Source organism: Neopelma chrysocephalum, unplaced genomic scaffold (genome assembly GCF_003984885.1).
Source record: "Neopelma chrysocephalum unplaced genomic scaffold, ASM398488v2 Primary Assembly neopelma1_24, whole genome shotgun sequence".
In the NCBI taxonomy this organism is placed as follows: domain Eukaryota; kingdom Metazoa; phylum Chordata; class Aves; order Passeriformes; family Pipridae; genus Neopelma; species Neopelma chrysocephalum.
This window is the reverse complement of record NW_020897693.1, coordinates 18,308,729-18,329,622: the sequence shown is the minus strand read 5'-3', so window position 1 is coordinate 18,329,622 and position 20,894 is coordinate 18,308,729. Positions and strand designations below refer to the sequence as shown.

Below are 20,894 nucleotides of genomic sequence, written 5' to 3'. Positions count from 1 at the left end.
TTTAAATAGACTGGGTAGGCAAAAGGTGAAGGAACAGGAATGTTGATTTTGGTTTTGTTTTTTGCCTACCACAGGTGAGATGTGTGGATATAAAAGTACCAGCTCATGGTTTCACTGGCATTCTGCTAAGCTTAAATGGGCATGTGCCTCTGGCATATGTCTGCAAAGGCCATTTATTTTTCTTCATATTTGAAAGGTGGTGACACAACACAGTAAGTAACTGGCAATATGTATTAGCTGGATCAGACCCTGAATTGGGTGCTGGATGCTAAAGAGGGTTCACTTAATCTAACTGTGGCAAGTCATTGCTGCTGTGACTGCAGGAGAGCAGGTAAAGACACAGATCTTAGCTATGTAAAAGTTCCTAAGAGGCTTCTGTGGGCTTTAGTGTTAGTTGTTAATAAATCTGGGTTGTTCTCACGTCTCCCTGCCCCCCAACCCCTTAGAAATCAGAACTGTGGAGTGTTTTCTTTCTGCTGGCCGGTAGCCTGCTCCCTGTCTCTGGGAGATCTCCAGGATCCTGTAAGGACTTCTGATACACCATCAGGCAACTGGTGAGAAGACAGCAGTCCTTCACGGGGTTGGGAAAAGGACACTTTCTGGAGGCCATGAGGTCTTTGAGTGCTTAAATAAGGGTGTAGAGAGTAGTAGGAGGAAGGTGGTCTTCTCCTGAGCCATGGACCTCACCTCAGCATTAGAGGCTGAGACATTCAGGAAGAGACTGTAAGGGTTTAGCTGCCTCAGTTACCAAAACAAGACTGGGGACATCACTTTTTTACGTGTAAAGAGAAAATACCATGTATAGGGATAATAAGCCCTAAATAGAGTGGATAAAGGCGTAACCAGAAGTGGATGGATATTGAAAGCAAATTCAGCTACAAAAGTGGAAGTGTTTCACCGTGGGGATGATGAGGCACTGGGACTAGCTGCTGGAGACCACATTGACCCCCTGTACTTTGATGCCTTAATGTGATTTCCCACAGCATTTTCTTTAGGCAGCTCAGTGCCAGGTTGCTGAGTAAGCAGAAAGCCCAGCAACATGCAGGGTGTCGGAAGAGACGGGTCCCAATGAGTCCTTCACATCACCCATCCAGATGACTCAGATGATTTGGAGGGTACCTTGCTGCCTTCTGCTTGTTTACAAAAAAACTCCGGGAGTCACCAGCACCTCATTTTGTTTTGTCTCAGTTTATGGGATGTTTATGAGGCTCACTTCTTTAGCTCAGGACTGAGCAGCCAAGTGTGCAGGGAGAGAGAAGGTGACAGCATGGGGATATAGCTGTGTTTCACATGGCAGCAAGCAGCACCCCCTGCCACCAGGCCAGTGTCCACTGTGATGTTTTTGTGTGAGTCGAAAAGGGGGTACTGGGAAGCTGGTTCAGGCTTGGGAAAAACAGTTGACATGGTCATAATTGTGCAGGAAACAGGAAATAGTTTTGTGAGGTAACAAACAGGAAGCAATGATGGCAGTACAGCACGGCCTGGTTTGGGCTCCAACTAAAAGGAAAATGCTCCTCCGTGGCAAGGGGAGGCGGCAGGAGCAATGTCTGCCTCCGCGCACTCATGTAGCACTGTTTGGTTTGCCCAGATGCTGTTTACACTGAGCGGCTAATTAAACAATAAGATGAAACTAGTAAAGGTTTATTTGCACTTCCGCAGCCATGAGGAGTCTAAAGGATATGAATGAGTCCTCACAAAATCCTTCTGAGTCATGTTAGCATTAAGAACTCCACCTCGAACACTTCTTGCTCCTCAAATTCATGCCTAAGGATGCCTCTTGCACAACCCAAACTATCTCAGAGGTAGTTATCAGGTTTCAGTTAATGGCATTGACCCTTCCAAGTATCACCCTTCACTCTCTCAGTTACTTCAGAAGCCTCTCCAGAGGCAAACACTGGAAGAGTCTACCTTTCTCCATGAACCCTAGCTAAGCCACACGGTTGGCTTAAACTAGACGCTTCATGCTTGGATGGCTGTGGTGAGGTGAGATGAATCGGCATCTGCTGAAGATGACTGAGAGAAGATTGTGGAGCAACTGCCAAAACAGCAAGGAAATTCTTCCTCCTCATGTTTGAAAAATGTGTATCTGATGTACGGGTTCCTTAACGTTGCTGTCTCCAGGAAAAAGGAGATTTTTGTAATTATAAGCACACAGGCATTTCTACCTGTTCCTGGGATGTAAGTGAACTCTGTCTCCAGAAACCTGGCCATGATTGTATCTAGAGTTTTGAAGAACTTCAAAAACCTCCTCCTAAGCAACTTAGATACCATTAATAGAGTGGAATCAATGTAATCTTTGTGAAGGGATGGGTCTGGAGGAAGAAAAGAGCCTCTGTGATATAAGGAGATGTGAGAAGATGGGAAGCTATTGATGAAGAAGCTAACACCAGGACCTGGTGGGCTGAAGCAAAAGAGAGGATTAGAACGGGGCCATTGCTTTTTTAATTACCACACTTCTATCTCACGTGGGTTTTTTACCCACCAGATACATTTTGTTCAGATTGCGTTTCTTTGCTAACAATCTTCCAGAGAACAAATGAGTTCATGATCAGGAACAAAATGCTTTGGCAATGCTTTGGTGGTTTCTGCCAAGGCAGAAAATGTAAGGCAACTATTAACCAGTATTAATAAAAAAGGAATTTCAAATGCACAGTGATTCGTATTTGTACCAGGATTTTCAACCCTGCTTACAAACCATCGTGGGAGCCGTGTGCCCCAGTACAGGGATCATCAGAGCTCTTGCATGGGACCAGGAATGACCAAATCCTGTTCTGACTGGTTATGGCCTCTCCAGCTATAAACCTAACTCTCAACAGATCTGTTTAGATGTTAAATATGAGTTGGTTCAATTTAATTTATAAAAACAAACACAGTGCCTCTGTGACCTTCTAGGCAGTTAGTTAGTTAGTGTAGTTAGTTAAAAATGTAATCAACAAAATTACTGTGAAGCCAGCAACAACTCAACAAATAAGTCATAAAGCAGAGCTGAAAGATATAATCACCAAACAGCCTCTCCTGAACTGTATGTTTTCCTCATTTAACTGTGTATTTGCAAAACATGACTATAAACAAGATGCTGTTTTGCACCTTGGGACTTCCCCCGTGAATGACCTGGCCTTTACACAGAGCAGTCTGTGAGGTGGGTTGGCTGCAGGGATAGATGGAGTCTGAACACTGTTTCCAACTTGGCTGGCAAGAGGAAAGACACAATGCTTGCAGAGGAAATGAAGGACTAAGCCCTTCTATGGGAGTTATGCTCTACACTGCTACCTATGTGAGAGGCAAGTCCATCACTATTCTACAGTATATGGAAGAGATAAAGTAATTATGGGATCCTCTGTTCTATGCAGGTCACATAACATCCAGGGCTATGTTGTCTCTAGATGTGGACCACTCTACTTGCCTTAGCTGTTAGGTCTCCCCTCTCACATGATATGTCAGTCAGAATCCCTGAGTGACCCGGTGAGAGGGGAGGACAATGAGATGGAGACTTGGGCAGCAGGAGTTTTTTCCCAGTCAACTCCATGCCCTGCACTTTTAAACTTCACCTGCTCTTCTTCTTGCCCAGGGCTGCAATCCTGCAGTGTGGGGAGCTGCACACCTGAACCTGTCACTACTGAGTGACATGCTCCCTTGGGGACATGTGTGGGGTGTTGCTGCAAGGCAGCGAAGACCTCTGAGTAGAAGTGACTGCTGGATGAGCTTTGTAAGCAGATCAGTGAAGGGCTGAACAGCTCTTTGGAGGGTGTAGCAGATTTGGGAGAAAGGAGCACCTCTGGGAAGGTGATGGTCTGCCATCAAGATATAAAAGGGAGGACTCAAAGGTACATGCTGGTACCCCAAATCAAATGATGGGCATGGGACAATTGCTGTGGCAGCTGAAATTATTGTTCTGTACACAATCAATTACCTAATAAATCAGAGAGTTCCATCCTAACTCTGTAGCATGATAGATCACTGTGCAGAAATATGCCCCAAAACTGCACAGGGGAAGAGGAGCAAGGATGGTGATGGTGATGACTGGCAGAGGGTGGAGAAAGAGAAAGGGTAGTTTTATGGTGCTGAGTCACACTGTTGCCCAGAGAAGGTCTGATAGCAGATTAGGATGAATCAGAGAAGGTGCAGGAGTGATCAAGGAGAAATCTCACTGCTTTGGATGTCAACAGCCAGCAGCGTCATTACCTTCAAGCTCTGGGAACTGAGCTGGCAAAACTTAAGAGGAGAGGGGAGAGCGAGGGGGGGAAAGCACAGTGGGGACAGGGAAGCTGATTGGAGAGGCCATAAAATTGAAGTTGTGAAAATAGTGAAGCATGGCAGAGGGCCACTGAGTTATGTCAATTCTCCGCAACTGGAGTTTGGAGTGAGAGCAAAATGTGCCGGGAGTGTCGTATCTGCTGCATAAAACCGATGTGTATTTATGGGTCAGGTATGTGAGATAAGGGAATGACATGCAAACATAGATATGTAACTGTCACTTTAAGCCACTGTAGTGCAGGTTTGTTAGTGACCTACTGTGCCTTTCTCATTTTAGCATGAATTAATGAAAAAAAACTGAGGAGCAATGAAAAAATGTGATACGTTTTTACAGAGACGGTTTCTTCTTTTGGACTAGGTGGTTGCAATTGCACAATAACTAACTTAGGCTTTCTCAGCAGCTCTTTCAAGGCTGAAAGTTGTTGCTGGACGAGTATTGTGCATAATAAATGCATTCTGCATTTTAGCCTATTTTAGGCAGATCCTGTATCAACCTTAATTTCTACAAGCATCTCTCATCTACACTAACCTAAGTGGTGAACTCTGTGCCCTGTGCTGTGTGTTGCTGCATGTTGTCTCAGCACCAGTGGGTGCTATAGCTACGGGTATATCCCGGCATCTGTCTCCCCTCATCAGCGGAGTCTTTAAAGAGGTAAGTGATGTAGGGCTCCAGCCGAACACAGAACAACTCAGGCGAAGCACTGCATGAAGCTGCACCCTTCTCACTCACCCCAGCTTTGAAATCACTTGGACTGAGGGGCTCTGCATGGCTTTGGAATAGTTTTTATCAGGATTAATACAAGGAAACATGAAAGAGTTTCTCAGAGGCAGGAGTTTGTCATGTTTGGCAGTTGTTTTGTCACATGGCTTTTAAGTAAATTTGTGCACTCTTTTAAAACTGAAAGCCAAGTTTAGGTGCAGTCCTTGAGCCAAATCCATAATCTTGCAATAGTTACTGCAAATTTTGCTGAAAGAAATGAATGGTACAGTCAGGTCTGACAACTCTATAAGCTTTTTAATAGAAAAGGCACTGTTGTTAGTACATTTATGGTCCTGACATAACCTGTGGTCCTCAAGAGGAATCTCTGAAATTCAGGTTGAGTCTTTAAAGCCAGAAGGATCTCAGCTCCTCCTAGTGATTCATACACTGTGGCTCAGAGATGTGCTTACCTGGGGAGAGCCAGGCTGGTGAGCAGTCAGTGCACACTGGCCCTCAGTAAGGAAGTTTCTGGCCAAAGACGTAGGTTGAATCCAGGTCATATTATGTGTTCAGCTAATTTGCTTGTAGTTTCTTTGGCAAGGACTTGGGGATGTGCTCACGTGCATAAATTCACATATGCTTTCCATCTCCTCCTGTGCGGAAGTAGGCACTGCTCCTGTTTTTCCTGTGTAGGATCTGTGATCTATTCCAGTAGCTGCATCTCACAGTACTGCCTCCAGTAAATATTCACAGATTTCCTTGTAAGATGATGCTTTTTTTTTTTCCTCTCTCCTGTGTGGATACACAAAGGCATGTGTTGTACCTGCTTTACCCCATGGGATCTACATAATCAGGTCCACAGGTTTTAATGGATTTCAACTCCCTTCTGTCTATGGATACAGTTTCCTGTCATGTTTTGAGCAGGAAAAGCCAAGTCTTTTTTGATCTTAACATTCCTGCTTGCCTAGGCTTTGGGAAGAGCTCTCTGTCTATTTTCCTGTTTGATTTTTGTGTGTGTTTTGTTTTAAGCAGGACAGAGTGCATGTGTGTATGTAATCCATGTGCTCAATTAAGAGAGGCATCTGTTGGGTTTATTTCACATTGCCGAGGAAGGACTGCAAGCAGGGAGCATCTGCTCGGCTTTTTGTCAATGGCTTGTTTTTCATAATTTGCTCTACAGGGTGAATGTTTGGGGAGGGGGAGGTGGCTTTTTATTTCTGAGTTTCATGTTAAATTTATTTTTTATGGTAGCTGGGGAAATTGGCTGGGATATTCAAGTTAATTTCGTTGTGAAAAGGACTAAAGAGGGAGAAACAAAACCATCCAAAGTAAATAGTATTTAATAGTAACCTTAATAATACGTTTAGAAGGACCCTTACGAATCATTATTTGCAATATTTTAATGACAAAGCAAAAATAATTTGTTATGGTGCTTTTTTAATGCCAGTGGGGGGTTTTAATTTTGTATTACAAAAAACCAAACTAGGAAATTTTGTTAGATTTTATTCTGGGGAAAGATAGGAAAGGCATCCCATATTCAGATGCTTTTTTGGCATTTTGTCAACAACAACAAAAAGTCTGGTTTTAAAATAGAGCAGCAGTAGTTTCCTGTTCTTATAGGTTTGCTTTTGTGCACTCAAATGTTGGCTGTATTGCACCTAGCTGATCTAGTGAGAGATTTAATTGTCTATAAATGTGTATGCTTCAAAGGCTACTAAACCTGCTAGGAGTGTTTATACAAGTGTACTTTTTACACTTTTTTTTGGCGGAAATGTCCTCCGAAAGGGTGGTGGAGGGTAATGACTTTGTGATGCCCTGGGAGGACACAGCTGCTGGTGTAGCACAGGGAACTCAGGAGGAGAAAGCTTGAAATTCCCCCTAATCCCACAAGTGAAAGACAAATCTTACCCCTTGCAATCAAACAAAGAGGAATAAAATCTTACAAATGTAGATGTAGATGATGTGCTAGAGTAACCTGAGGACAAGATTTGGATCTTACTGAAAGTATTTAAAGAAATGAGATTAAAAAAGATAGTGACTGTATTTTGTTCTGTGAGTGAACCCCAAGCCAGCACATTTATTAAGCCACTTTGAAATGGTATTAAATCTGTGTCTTCCATGCCATGAGTTGTCATGAGATAGGAAGAGTGAAGCATTAATAAAAATAACTTTCCTGACAGTTCAATCCCACGCTATAGCAAGAGAATATATATATGTATATATGTAATTTAAATGTTATCTATCACAATATAAATATGTATAACATATCAAAATGTCAGATGAATGCCACTCAGATGAACAACTTCGCTGACATCAGTTAACAGCATAACCATTTTATAAAAAGCAGCTGACATCAGCTGGTGTGCAAAATGTAAATGTAGGCCTAAGTGCAGGGAGCAAGCAAGCAAGCTTACTTCTGGGGGGCCTCACTAACTTTGGCTGTCACGGAATAACAGGTGTAAAAGGACAAACCACAATAAACTTTGTAGTAGCAGGAAAGTATTTTCATTGCTTGAAAAAAAAATAAAATTCAAACTTTGTCATCACATTAAAAACATTACATGAGAAGTAATAAACATATTTACACTTCTGTTTTGATTATAAATATACATTATATACAAAATAATGTTATAAAACGTAGAAAGTTCAGTGCTTCTGATTTTCTTTAAATTACTGAAATACTAGTCTTCAAAATAAACTACAAACAGACAAACTAAAACCCATATTATTGATTTCTGAAGGTCATCTTCAAAGTGGTCCTACATGGTCAGAGCAGAAGGTCAGTAGTGGACAATATGAAGGGGTCTTGTCTGCACAGTTCAAGGGAGTAGATGGGCTACTCCAACAACAGGCTTTACAAGGGCAGGAATATCACTGTCTGAGAGATAGCACAGTCCAGGTTTCTTTGAAGTGATGGTGTTTCTCCCTCCTCATTCTGCCCCATGCCATGGTCTCATTCACTAGTGTCACAGCACTTTCCACTGGAGTGTCCGGTAGTATTGCTGTAAATATGTATATAAGAAAAGAGCTTCTGCACACCTCTGGTTTCCAGGGACAGGCTTCCCCTTTTCCATGTAGCAGTGGGTGGGTATGAGAGAAACAGGATGAGTCTAGAATCTTCTGACTCTAATCTCCACCTGTCTTGGCAGAGGGCATCTCAGTGGGTGCTTCGCTACTGGGCATTTAGAACTGGGACAAAGGACAGGAGTTGGAGTTTTGCAACCAGATGGAGAAATGGGGGGTGAGTGGGTTGTGTCACACTGCTGCTGCTGCTTCAGAAAGTAACAGCTGCGATTTTGAGACTATTTGCAGTAAAATGTGGCACCTAATTCAGAAACATGACATAAACCCCCAAATTTGTGTCAAAATAAGGCAGAGGGGGAGAGAACGAGGAAGGAGAAGAGAAGTAATGTCTATTCACAATCACTGGTAGTGCAAAGGGCATGAAAACAGCTGAGACAGCTCAGCACATAAAGGTTCTAGGAGCTGATTGATTTTAAACGCATTTGTAAGGCTTTATATAGAGCTAGGATCACGTCTCCTCCTCATCAATGAGGAAGAGGCAGTAGACATTCCTTATCACAACTTCACAAAAATCATGTCCCACAGAGTGGCTTGAGTCAATCAGTTCTCCAAAGCATCACCAAATGAGATGACATGTAAATTCAGCATTCTTCTTTTCTTCCTTCTCTTGCTTCTTGCGCAGTCTCCAGTACACGCAGCAGGAGAGAGGAGATGCAAATAGATGTGTAGCAGAAAGTATCAGCCACTCCTGCCCAGTACTGTTCAGGTAACTGCAGGAAGAGCAGTCAAGTGTCTGTTTGGGTTTGTTAGATTCTCTTGACACACTTTAGGCACTTTTATACCCAGAAAAAAAATGGAGACCTCGTTTATATTGTATCCATTATCTGCATAGCAATATGTCTTGCTTCGCACCTTCCATGGCAACATCTGTGACTGTTATGTGCCTCCTCATCTACCAGCACCTCCCATAATCAGAGTTCTGGAAAGCCAGGGGTCTGTCCATGAGGAAATGGCCTCAGCATCTTTTAAAACACCAACTTTTTTAACCTCTCTCTTCCCTCTGCCTCCCCTTTTCTAAAGCCAATGAGATTTCTGGTATTCTGGTAAATTTCAAACAAGGGCAGTAAGAACAAAAAGGTGTATTGCATCTTTCAGGAAATTCACAGTCTGTCCAGTTCACCCAGTTCCATCCTCTGCCTGAGAGCAGCAAGTTGCATGTAATTAAAAACAGTCCAATCCAGTTCTGAATTGTAAACAATGCAGCAGGAACATCCATCTACTGGCATTACCAAATCTGAGGTGCAAATGGACCGATATTCAGTCTTATACCTGTCAGGATATAAAATAACACCAGGAATGAATGAGAAGGAATTACAACATACAGAGTAGTACAGAACTAACAAACTGTAATTCATGTATGTCAAACGAAAGCCATTTAAATCAGACATTACTGAAGTTTAACTCTCAGTGGTCAATGTTTTCAGCTGGGTCCAGAGACAAAGAATCACCAGCAAAAAAAAAAAAATAGTCATCTGTCTGATGAGTGACCTCTCTACCTGGACCGAGGGGAAGAATGCTTACATATATGGGTGCTTGATGTTAGGGCTCTGTAAAAAGTACATGGTATAGTTAAATAGCTTGCGTTTAGAAACATTAAGCCTGACAGATGTGGAGAGAAGTTTCAGAGGCTGTCACTCTGAAAATAAAAACACTTTCTGGAGATGCCTGATGTAAATTTAGGAGCCTAGCTTCAGTCAGAAAGATCTTTAAAGGAAGATATAGTATTTAGGTCAGTTAATGGGAATGAAGCGTCTAGCTGTCATTTGTATCTTTGAAAATACTTTCACTTAGTCTTAAACTTCTAATATTCTCGGTTGACTTGTGTTCCAGCTTGCTTTCAAGGGGAAATCTGATATCCACACTGGAAAAGGAGACAGAATCCTGCAGATCTGACTTCACAGATCACTGCTGTATGGCACAGCAAGCTTTTCTTTCCTACGGTCTGAAATTAGTTCCAAAGAAGGTTACACTGAAGAAAGCAGGTATTGGTAAATGCCAAATTGTCATTAACTTCCATTGAGACTTTTTCCAAAGGGTCTTTAATTCTTCAGGAACTAGTTGGTTCCTTAGTAGCTTCTTAAAGTCTTGAAAGTTCAGTGTTAGCCCTTCCTTTTTTTTTGTGCATCCAACTTTTTAATATAACATAAAGATCTAGAAGCGTTTATCAATAACAGCATTAACTTCTGTTAGAGAATATTTAGCTGGAGCTTAAATGCTGAGAGATTGAAATTACCTCATTACAGACTTCCTAAATGGCTGTTATGCCTATCCACTAATATATTCAGCTACCTTCTATCTTCTGTTGGCAATCTGTACCTTTGCCTATTTCCACAGACCACAGATTATCCATTGTAGTTACAGGAAAAAGCATGGCTTTACTTCAGTGGGCCTAAGAACGATTATTATTTTCATTTTTTCTGACCACCTATTTAAGAAGAAACAATCCTACAATGTGCTGAATTTTTATGGGCTGATGTTCTGTGTTTTCATCTACCACTGACTTATCTAAGCTCAAAATCTCCAGTTCAGTAAAATCAGAGATGCTAATTTCTTTTTTTCCCTTATGTATGCTCTGTGTGGGCCACAAAAGATGAGATGTGAATGTTGGGAACATCATGATCCCTGGAAATAGAGTAACTTTCTCAGATACAATATTAGAGAATAATTTACCCCTTTACTCTGTAAATTTATGCCTGTCCATCTCTGTACTTACTTACCTCTGTGGCTATGATGCACTCATTCCTTTCTTCTGTTATCACAAAGACAGACTGGTACATTGAATCCCTTGGAGAGCATATTGCCGATATCCTGCATTCCGGTTTTTCACTAAGGCAGGGCAGAGAGAAAACAATGTTAGCTGACTAGTAACAAACCTGACTCTCAAAATCTACCATGAATATGGAGTGGTGGAATGAGATAGCCATGAAGGTGTGGGAGGGAAGTGCAGAGGATCAAATTTCACACTTTCTGTATGCTGTCAGGATATTATACTAGAGAAGTGGAAGTAAGGAACAGTTACTATCTTCCTATGCTTCTGCCATGTCCAACCTAACAGAGCTCCTCAGAGCCCTCAGGGTAACAGTCACATGCAGATAAGAACTTCAGTACATGAATCAGAAGACTGATAAGCCAGTGAATACTAGCCCTTTTCTCCTTTTGAAAAGGAGTTATTATTTTAACTCTATCATTCTTCTCGGTAAGCAGATCATCTTGCCTTCTTATTTTTAATCACTATATGCCTTAACTGTTGTTCTTCCAAGATCTATTGAGGAAGGAAAGACAATTCTCAATTTCACCAGTGACCTAGCCACTCCCGGTCCATTTACAGTACCCATATTAGCAGCACCTTGCACAAACACTCCATGTAATTGACAGCTAAGGATATCCCTTGGCTGTGACACACATAATCCAGTATGAAGATTCCTGGTTTTACTCTGTTTTGTTTTGTTTTGTGTATCATCTGCTTGGGGTTTCTCTTTCCCCCTATTCTCATTTGCTCCTACACTGGTATTAAGAGGAGTGGCTTTAAGAAAGGGTAGAAGAAAGATCGTATTCTCACCTGTGTAGTCGGAGAGGAGACTTCTCTCCTAAACACTTTTCACTCTTGTAATATTTATCTTCCGGTGTCCCTCTACTCGTCAGGTCTTTTACCAGATTGTAGTCCAGTTTATGATTCTTGGGTTTGTAGTTTGATTTCTCCAGCCCACAGTCCACTTCAAGGTCTTTATTTTTATTGGTGTTTTTGAGTTGGGAAGCTGGAATGAGATTGTCCTTCTGGAAGTCAGAAAGGTTGTTCATTGTCTCCAACTCCTGCTCTGGGTGCATCCTCATCTGCCTGATGACCATTGCTATCATGCAGAACAGTATAAGCAAAGCCACCAGACCCACCCCCATGGATATAGCAATCCAGGGGACTGGTTTAGGAGGAAGTGTAACGGGCACTGAATAAACTGGCAATTCGCAGCGGTTGCCCATGAAGCCAGAAGGACAGTAGCAGACAAAGTTGGCACTATAAAGTCCACTGTAGCATGTGCCTCCATTCTCACATGGCCCAGAAGCACATTCATCTCTGGTTTTGATGTCACAGTTCCTGCCACTGTAGCCTGGCAAACATGTGCAGGTGTAGTCGTTGATCAGGTCATGACAAGTTCCCCCATTGGAACATGGGTTTCTGGCACAATCATTGATGTTTATCTCACATTTCTGACCAGAGAAACCAGCCCGACAACGACACACACGAATCTGCCCAAGGTAAAAGCAACTACCATCTGAGGAAAAAATAGAAAATAAAAATTAGTCTGCAATGGACTTCATTTGGAAATCTAAACCCCTTGTTGGTCAGCATTTTATACTACCTCAAGAAGAGGGAAGTTATTTTACAAAACAACTGCACATCTAAAAGTCCATTCTATTTTCTCTAATTGTATCATGATGCCTTAAAACTATGCCCCTTCTAAATATGTAATAATTTAATTCTGTCATCTTCCCTATCGCATGATTAAACCTTGTGCATTGTTTTGTTGCATAGAAAATGCCAGTGAAAGCATCTACCCCCTCCAATCAGCAAGAGATTAAAATTAGGGTAGATGTGGAATACAGTGGGGGAGAGGGACTAATGTACTAGAGGAAGAGTAGAGGTCAGATTGGATTTCTATCACTTCTGCACTGAAAAGCACAAATGAGTCAGGGACATGAGATTTTTTGGTAAAAAGACTCACCATTTGCACAGGGGTTGCTTGTGCACCTGTCTACTTTTTTTTCACAATTTGACCCTGTGAAGCCGAAAGGGCAAACGCAACTGTAGCTGGCCCCTTGTTCTTTTTCCAAGCATGTGCCACCGTTAAAGCACGGAGAATCTATACACGTCAAAGCGCTGTGCTCACAGTGAGTGCCATAGTAGCCAGGGGGGCACAGGCAGCGATAACCATTCTCCATATCCTGTAAAACACAACGTTACGCCACTGTTATTTAATGACACCAACTGATAGCTGCTTGCATGCTCATTTTTGGTTGGCAGCAAGTGCTGTTCAGTCCCTTCTCACGCACAGCCTGATGTGGCAAAAGTGACATTTGGAAAGTAAACAACTGCAGGCTGGACTGTGAGGGTTGGAGCTGTGAATCATCTATACTCAGCATACAGGAGTAATCATGCAGCTACACACACAGAGCAGATATAGTTGTAGGGAGCCTACAGGCAGCTAGACAAAAACATTGCTAACACCACTACTGTCTAATGGGATCCCTGAGGTCTTCCTAGAGCAGAATGGTATGTGTTGTTGACCTACACAGCTGTGATCAGGCCATTTATCCTCAGCCTGAGAGCCCTTTTTTATTTTACAAAGGTTTAAGTTGCTTTGGCTTGGGTAAGTCTCACCACTTAGATCATAACTAAACTGTTTCTTCTTTCAAGTACTGTATGTCCAAGGCCTTGGGAGAAGGGAGGTGGGGTCTTGTGCCATTAGCTTTAATCTAAACATGCAACAGATTACATTTGATATCTATAATCAATCAGTCTTTACCATTCCATCATTGGTAAAGAATCTATCATTGACTGGGTCCGAAAACATGCTGAAATACTAAACCGCAGGAATTTAAAAGTGCGGGATCCTATTTCACAGAAAGTTTCAGGTGCTTGTCCCCATATTGTCTGACACTACCCTCCCATAGCAGAAAGCAGAAGTTTTCTTTTATTTGCTACTAACATACAGAGTTAGTGCATTTCTCTATGAACTGTGGTTTGAGAAGCTTATTTTTAACAGATTTGCTCTCTCACCAACCTTGGATCTTGCCAAGTTCTCATAATGGCTGCCACAGAAACCTAAGGATCAGTTGACTAGTTCTAATCTAGATGATACATCTCCTCCTGTAACAGACTTCCTCCCGTGACACCTCTCGGAAAGGGTTCAGTATGATAGTTGTGAGCGTCAGTAATGAACCTGTGTCCTATCGAATTCCCATTATGTTGCTACAGAACCATTTCTGAAAAGGTATACTGGGGTTTGCTTCACATGAAAACTTTACATTTAAAATGCCCCTACCGTGCAACTACCGCCATTCCTACAGGGATTGCTGTCACACTCGCTGATCTCATGTTCGCAGTCAACACCAGTGAAGCCGGGTTTGCATGCACACGTGTAGCTGCCCTGGCCGGTGTTCATGCAAGTTGCTCCGTTTTTGCATGGTCTGTGGTGAGTGCAGTAGTTCAGATCTGCAAAGATATCAGGAGTTAGAGAACACAGCTTTGACAGCTGGGAAAAGATACACAAAAAAAACGCACTGTAGTCAACAAAAAAGACACAATTTCCAATAAAGCATATAATTTTGCTATCAACAGGAATACTGAAGAATATTATCCAGGTTATTATCAGTAATAATCAGATGTCTCAGATTATCAGTGATTTTAGATATTTCTCCATATCCATCACTGTGATACTTGAGCTCTGAATTTTGAGAGAGCTGGCAAAAATTTAACTTTCCTAGTGCTTTGCTATACCCTCTCTCTTTTGTAGACTTAAAACCATTAGCTGCAATGGGATTTAGGTGCCAAATTGGAAAAGTTACTTCATGAGTGTGTGCTCTCTGGAAGATATGCCACAGCACTATAGATACTTTGTGTAGAACATGTCACATACTAAAATAGTGAGCCCCACCTTTAAAAGGCGTGTGTGCTGATGCACATTCTGAAGAGACACAAAGGAAAAAAAGATGTTTTGGCTTGGAGATTTAAACAAACACTAGAAAACTTTTATTGTTTATTTATCATATTTTCCTTTTATGGATGTTAGTACATCAAACTGTCAAATGCCCTGCCAAGCTCGACGGTTTTCTTTTTTTTTTCCTCCTTTAAATTTGAGACAGAGGTTAAGCACACAAGTTCATAGGACATAAGTAGAAAAACTTTATTATCCCTATAAATACCATAGAGTAATTGGAAGACAACTGGTTAATAAATAACTACAAGCAGAAAAAAAATCTGCAACTTTACTTTTCCTGCTTAATTCAGACTTTGCCATCTTAATCCTATAACTGTCCTGAAAACACTTAGCCTGCTTTGAGCACTTAATGATCTCAGTGCCAGCAGTGCATATACGGCCTTGAGGACATGACTGCTCAGCTGGCTATGGTTCAGTGATTCAGTGGGTTGAATAGGTGGAAGTGGTCTGGTGTACCTTAAAATGGAACCTGTACTTTTCATTCTTGCTTATATGATTTTTCTCTCATGCTCCAGACTTATCACATGAGTTAACTTCCTTGTATGCAAAATAAGGAAGGCCCAAATGATGGTGTTTACTGCTGCTGGAAACTGTTTAGTAAATTTTTACAGTTGTGCAGGCAATAAGTTAAACTTAGCTCGAGGAGGCAGAAAACTCGCCTGTTCAACACTCATCCAGATTGTTAGGTATTTTTCCAAGACAAAGACTTCTTTTGCAAGAGAAAAACTGCACCTACCAAAAAGGTTTCCTTGTTTTCTAACAAAATTACTACAACTACAAGAATTGTATCTGAGGCAGCAGTGGCACAAAATGATGCATGTGAACGTGTACCTTGTGGAAATTTAATTCTAGATCCAATGGATCAGATTCCTTAGTACAGTACTGAGGAGTACCCAGTCCAGAGATGTAAGTGCAACCTTCAGAACTAACCTTGATCACAGAAGAGGCCACCCCATCCTTCATCACATATGCACTGCCATTGTGTTTTACAAGTCCCGTGACGGCAGCCTATATGGGGTATGCATTCATCACAGTAGCGACCTTGCCAACCAGGACGGCAGCTAGAAGAAAAGCCAAATTAAAACATTAATGACATGGAGAAGAGTTTAAGTTTCTATTGCAAGGTGACATTTTAACTGATGTTCTCATTGCAATTGCCATCTACTCACATGCACTCTCCAGGCTTGTTGCAATATCCATTCTGTTCAGTACATCCGGCCAGACAGATGGCTGGAAAGAGAACATAAAAAAGCATAAATGTTTAGGTAAATACACATGGCACTACAGAACACACTTCTAAAGGATAAATGCCAGCTTTAAAGAAACACTTTGAAAAAACAGTTTTGCACTTTCAAAGCTTTGTTTTAAAACTTCTTGGTACGGAGAGTTCTGGAGCAGGAGGAAGTGAACAAGGAGAGCCAACACTTGACAAATTGTCCTTTAGTTTTTCTGTTTATGCAACAAACATGAACTCTTGCAACTCTTGCAAGAAAAGGAGCAAGAGAAGGCGGCTTTGGCTAGTGCTAATGAAAGACTGAGTAAACCCAATGGGACCCTGAGCTCAGAGTAAAGATTCCCACTATTACACCACAACACCTGCCTCATATACTCTGGCAGCAGGAATGGTGGAAGCCTGTGTGTGAGCAAGCTGCTAGCCTTTTACCTTGGAATATTGCTATTTAGGGCTATCAGCCAAGATTGCCTTCCCTGCTAGCTCGCTCTTTGCTGCTAAGGCTCACAGAGGTGCAGCACAGACTTGGTGGCTGCAGCCAAAGAGGGCAAAGTCCTCAGCGCACAACTTTGTCTCTCCAGGCAGGGAGAGGAGAGGTCAGCGTGAAAACATGTCCCGGGAGATGGGAGGCCTCTGTGAGCTTTCCAGCCCCGCCGGACGCCCGCGGTGCTGCCCATCCCGCCCCGCTCCTGGCGGTGGGTACTCACGCTCGGTGCAGTACTCGCCGGCCCAGCCGGGCAGGCAGGCCAGGCTGCCGTCCGCCGCGCACACGTAGTGCCCGAACCGGTCGTCGCGGCGCTTGCAGAGGCGGGAGCAGCTCTCACCGTAGTAGTTCTCGCTGCAGACCACGCGGTAGGAGTAGCGCAGCTGGGTCAGTGGGCCCTGGTGCACGTCCTGCGACCAGTCCTCGCCCACCGACAGCGACCGCTGGATCGACACCTGGCTGATGAGCCACTCCTCCGGGGGCGGCCGGGAGCCTGCGGGAGAGCGGGTGCGGGTCAGTGACTGCGGCCGCCCGCAGTGCCCCGCGCCGCGGAGACCGCCCCGAATCACCCCGCCAGGGCAAGCAGAGCGGGGTACTCCGCTCGCACGTATATATATATATATATATATATATATTCATACATACATATACAAAGGCATGCGTGTGGCTATGAATGCATGGAACGGTACGAAAAGGTGGGCACCGGGGTGTGCAAACCCCAGCCGAGGGGGCTCGGCCGAGGGGCCTGTGAAAGCGAGGGCTGCTGTGAAATATCCTTTTCCTCTCCGCTCAGAAAAACATCCCAAAGCCATTATTCCTTTCCAAAGGGCGGAATTCGAGCAAGGTGTAAAATACAGGAAAAGGCGGCCGGGGCTCGCTGGCAAGCTCCCGGCTTTCTCACCGCAGCCCGCCTCGCTTTCCCACGCCAAAAATAAACCGGAGGAAACGCAATTGTGTTGGAGATTAGGCTGAGGCAGAATCAAAGCGGCCCCTGATGGATATCGTTGGGGGACCGGCTCCTGATGGTGGGATAAAGCCAGCCGTGGAGTTATCGTATAAACAGCTGAGCCGGGGGGGCCGTTTCGGGATGAGGGGGGGGGAACGGGCACTCGGGACGGGGCCCGGCGGCGCTCCCGCCGCGCGAGCTCCCCCTGCCGGCGGCGCACGGCAATATTCACCTTCCGGCAGGTAGTTGGCAGGCGCGTGCCAGGCCTGGATGATCAGTGAGAAGGTTCCCTGTGGGAAAGAAACCAGCGTCAGCCCCGCACCCCACCGCACCCCCGCACCCCAGCCCTGCCCTGCCCCGCATTTGTGGGGTCCCGCATTTGTGCCCTCTCCCCACGACTACACGCTTCCCTCCTTTAGACTACGGATACACATCCCCACCTTCAACCCACCCCCCCCTTGACTTATTTCACTTAATAACATTGATTATCCCAAGTGCTTCTTCTGGTCTGGATGAGTTTTTTCATCGCGCATTTTTTCCCACTTTTTTTTTTTTTTAAGGAAGTTCTGGAAGTAAGTCTAAAGGCGAAAGTAGTTTGTTTACATTACAGGTTATGAGCGCGCCGCGGTTAGCCTTCTCTTGCCACCCTCCTGCCCCACCATCGCAATCGGGTTTAAAGCAGAATCTCACCGGCCACGTGAAGTTAAAGGGCAGCTTAATGGGGCTGTCAAATCTCTCTGTATCCTTGATGCTGAAGGAGTTTATTCCCAGAACCGGGGTGATGATGCTGCCGAAAGTGCAGGAGCCCGGGGAGACCACTGCCTGAAAATGCTTCAAACAAACGCGAAAGAAGGTCCTGCAGTGGGGGGAGCAGGGCTTCCCGCTGGCCAGAGACCCGTGGCTATTCACGAATTCGTGCAGCTCCAGCTGGAAGACGCCGGAGCCGGACACCCTCTGCACAAAGGGGAGACACACAAAACAGCCAAATCAGACCTTACCCGGCTTTGCCATGCAAACTTGCTTTCATCACCCACTTTACATTTCGCGAACCCTTTTTTTTTTTTTTTGATGTGCGATTACCTGCTGCAAAATCGTTAACAGAAACGTCAAGCCAAAGATGCGCAAGGCTGTCATCCTTGTGTTATTCGAGGTTTTAGTTCTTAGTGGGTTTAGTTTTCCTTCTGTATTCCTGAAATGGTCCAAGCAAGTGCTTCTCGGTCGAGGGAGAAAAGAGAGGCGTCACGGCGATTCTCCTGGAGCAACCTGCTTTTCCAAATATTCCCCGAGCGCGAGCAGAAATCGGAAGGTAAAATCCAGGTGTCGATCCGTTCCCTTCTGGGAATTAATCCTGCAGCCAGCCGCCGACCTCTGATCGCTGTCGTCGCCTTTATAAACTCCAGAGCCGGGTGGGTTTGGTGAGAGACGCGGAGGGGAGTGCTTAGTGTGGAACCGCTCCTCCTTTAACCGGTGCTAACAGCGCTCAGTAAATGGAAAACTTGCTTGGCTTCGAGCTGTTTATATAGTTGCCTCGCATCCTCACAAGCTCATTATGTAAACTGTCAGTCAGACTCACGGGCGATCCCTCCCCTTTTCCATCTTTCCTTTCTGGAAAAAAGAACCAAATGTTGCGGAGAGCCCTCATATCCCGAATTAATACCCTGCTGCTGCCGCCGCCGCCGCCACCGCCGCCGCCGCTGCCGCGCTGCCCGCCGAGGAGCCGAGCTGATTACGAACAAGCCGAGCATCTGTTGAGATATTTACGGCGCTCACACTGGGAGAAAGAGTTCCCTCGAAAATCAGACACCTCTCCACAGGGCAGCTCTCTACGGCGGCCGAACAATAGAGAATGAAATGTTTTAAAACCACGCTTGATAGTTAGTTAGTTAGTTTGTTTGTTGCCCCCATCTCCACGCGTGTCCCCCTCCCCCGGCCGTTCCCCGGGGCGGCGGGACGGGGCGACGCGGCTCCCTGCAGCCGCGGCCGGGCCGGCAGGCAGGAGCTGCCCTGCCCGCCGAGGGCTCGCCCCGGCTAGAAAGCAAAAGTAAAACGGTGCTTGCCAGGCAGGCGGGCACCGGCACGGCCTCGCCGCCGCGCCCGAGGCGCAGCTCCCGGCTCCGGGGGCGCCCGTGCCGCAGGCCGGCCCGGCCCCATCCCTGACCCCGGATAACGGAGCCCACCGAGGAAGGGCGCGAGCGGGACGAGTGACGGCAGGGAGGCGGGCACGGCGGGGATCGGCAGGCGCTCGGTCACCCTTCCGAAATCGGTGGCGAACGAGCGCTCCAGCGAGGTGCCGGGGGTTGACAGCAGGGACCGAGCTGAGTTTTCCCGGGGCTGCCCCGGCTCCCAAAAACATGGGCAAGGGGTAGACTCGGGCGCCTGCAGGCAAGCGGGGCGGGAGCGGGGCCGCGGGCCGTGTCTGGCCGCCTGGCCGCGGCCGGGTTGCGGTCTGGCGTGTGCCATAAAGCCCTTGGCCTGATTGCAGCGTGCGCTTATTGTTGGGTCGCGTGTCCCTCATTAAAGCCAAGCACAGAGAAGGCCTTTCATGTGGCTTTTTATTTCAGCTTGTTAAATGGATGGGAGGCCGGAGGGGGGAGGGAGAGATAAACCCTCAGCTGTATGGTAATGAGGTCTTGCCACCTTTCTGCCAGCGCCCGGCGCGCCAGGCTGCGGGTCTCCGCGGCATGGGTCACCTGGGGAGCAACGCGGGGCGTAGCGCGCTACCGCTCCCCTTCCGCCCCTCTGCTCTCCCAAAGGGTCTGTTCTTGCAGCGTTACCTCCCCACTTTGAGCTGTTTTGGGGGGGATTAGGAAAGCCGGGGATCTGGCTCGTTTGGAGGCGAGGCATCGTGGGGAGAGCACACCCCAATCAAACTTCCCAGGCCGTCCTGCTCCCTCGTGCGTTTAAAGCGGCTGCTCTCTCTGGAAACCTGCTTCGTCCCAGGATGTGGTTAGGGCCCAAACGCCCGGGGTATCACCAGGAGGGCACGACACGGCTTCGTGGAAAATAGCCAAGCTTTCTACGGGGGAAAGCCACGGGCACCGCCGCCGTGGACTGGTTTGGGGAGGGGACCAGGCTAGGAATCGGGGTCGCTTCCAAAAGGGGATTAAAACTTCTCCCGGTCCCCACTGCGCCTGTAAAAGCCGGAGCCGGGGGGCACAAACTCTGGCAATGTCGGGGGGCTGCACTCGGGGCCGGGCACCATGGGCTTGGCTCCGTCCGGAGTAGCTGGGCTGTCGCCTCGGGTACGTGTTTGTGCGGACGGGAGCCGTGTCCGTGGTGAAGATAAACCGCAAGGCAGAGGCACAGGCGAGGATCTCTTTTGTCTCTGCCTCGTAAACAAGTGGGAAGGAGGAATGTGTCGCCGCTGATGAACTCGGAATTTTGCAGCGATCCACCCGGCCAGATCCTGGCTTTACTAGCAACAGCGTTAACTGTCAAAATCAAATCTGATGCTAATAGCTTCGGTACTAAATAAAATGAGA

The 20,894-nt window shown here is 45.6% G+C and overlaps 1 protein-coding gene across 2 annotated transcripts; it reads right to left on the bottom strand.

Moving 5' to 3' along the window:
• Positions 1–7,440: 7,440 nt before the first annotated feature.
• On the bottom strand, positions 7,441–19,296 carry DLL4 (delta like canonical Notch ligand 4). Of its 2 annotated transcripts, XM_027706334.1 has the most exons (11): positions 18,493–19,295; positions 18,103–18,366; positions 17,645–17,702; positions 16,690–16,959; positions 15,921–15,981; positions 15,682–15,812; positions 14,077–14,246; positions 12,757–12,976; positions 11,598–12,306; positions 10,756–10,864; positions 7,441–9,307 (listed from the first exon to the last, which is right to left on the bottom strand). In XM_027706334.1, exons 1-11 carry the CDS (start codon positions 18,544–18,546, stop codon positions 9,302–9,304), a joined length of 2,052 nt encoding a protein of 683 aa, XP_027562135.1. In that variant the 5' UTR covers positions 18,547–19,295; the 3' UTR covers positions 7,441–9,301. The 2 variants fall into 2 exon arrangements, with proteins under 2 accessions (XP_027562135.1, XP_027562127.1); XM_027706326.1 differs by lacking the exon at positions 7,441–9,307 and having other exon boundaries at positions 9,533–10,864; positions 18,493–19,296.
• Between the last annotated feature and the right edge of the window lie 1,598 nt (positions 19,297–20,894).

Excerpts from the sequence above, each read along its gene's own strand:
- DLL4 (XM_027706326.1), bottom strand. The coding sequence starts at position 18,546 with ATGACAGCCTTGCGCATCTTTGGCTTGACGTTTCTGTTAACGATTTTG. Across the intron at positions 17,703-18,102 it reads CCTTTAACTTCACGTGGCCG|GGAACCTTCTCACTGATCAT; the intron begins GTGAGATTCTGC and ends TCTTTCCCACAG. Across the intron at positions 12,307-12,756 it reads AAGCAACCCCTGTGCAAATG|ATGGTAGTTGCTTTTACCTT; the intron begins GTGAGTCTTTTT and ends TTTTTTCCTCAG.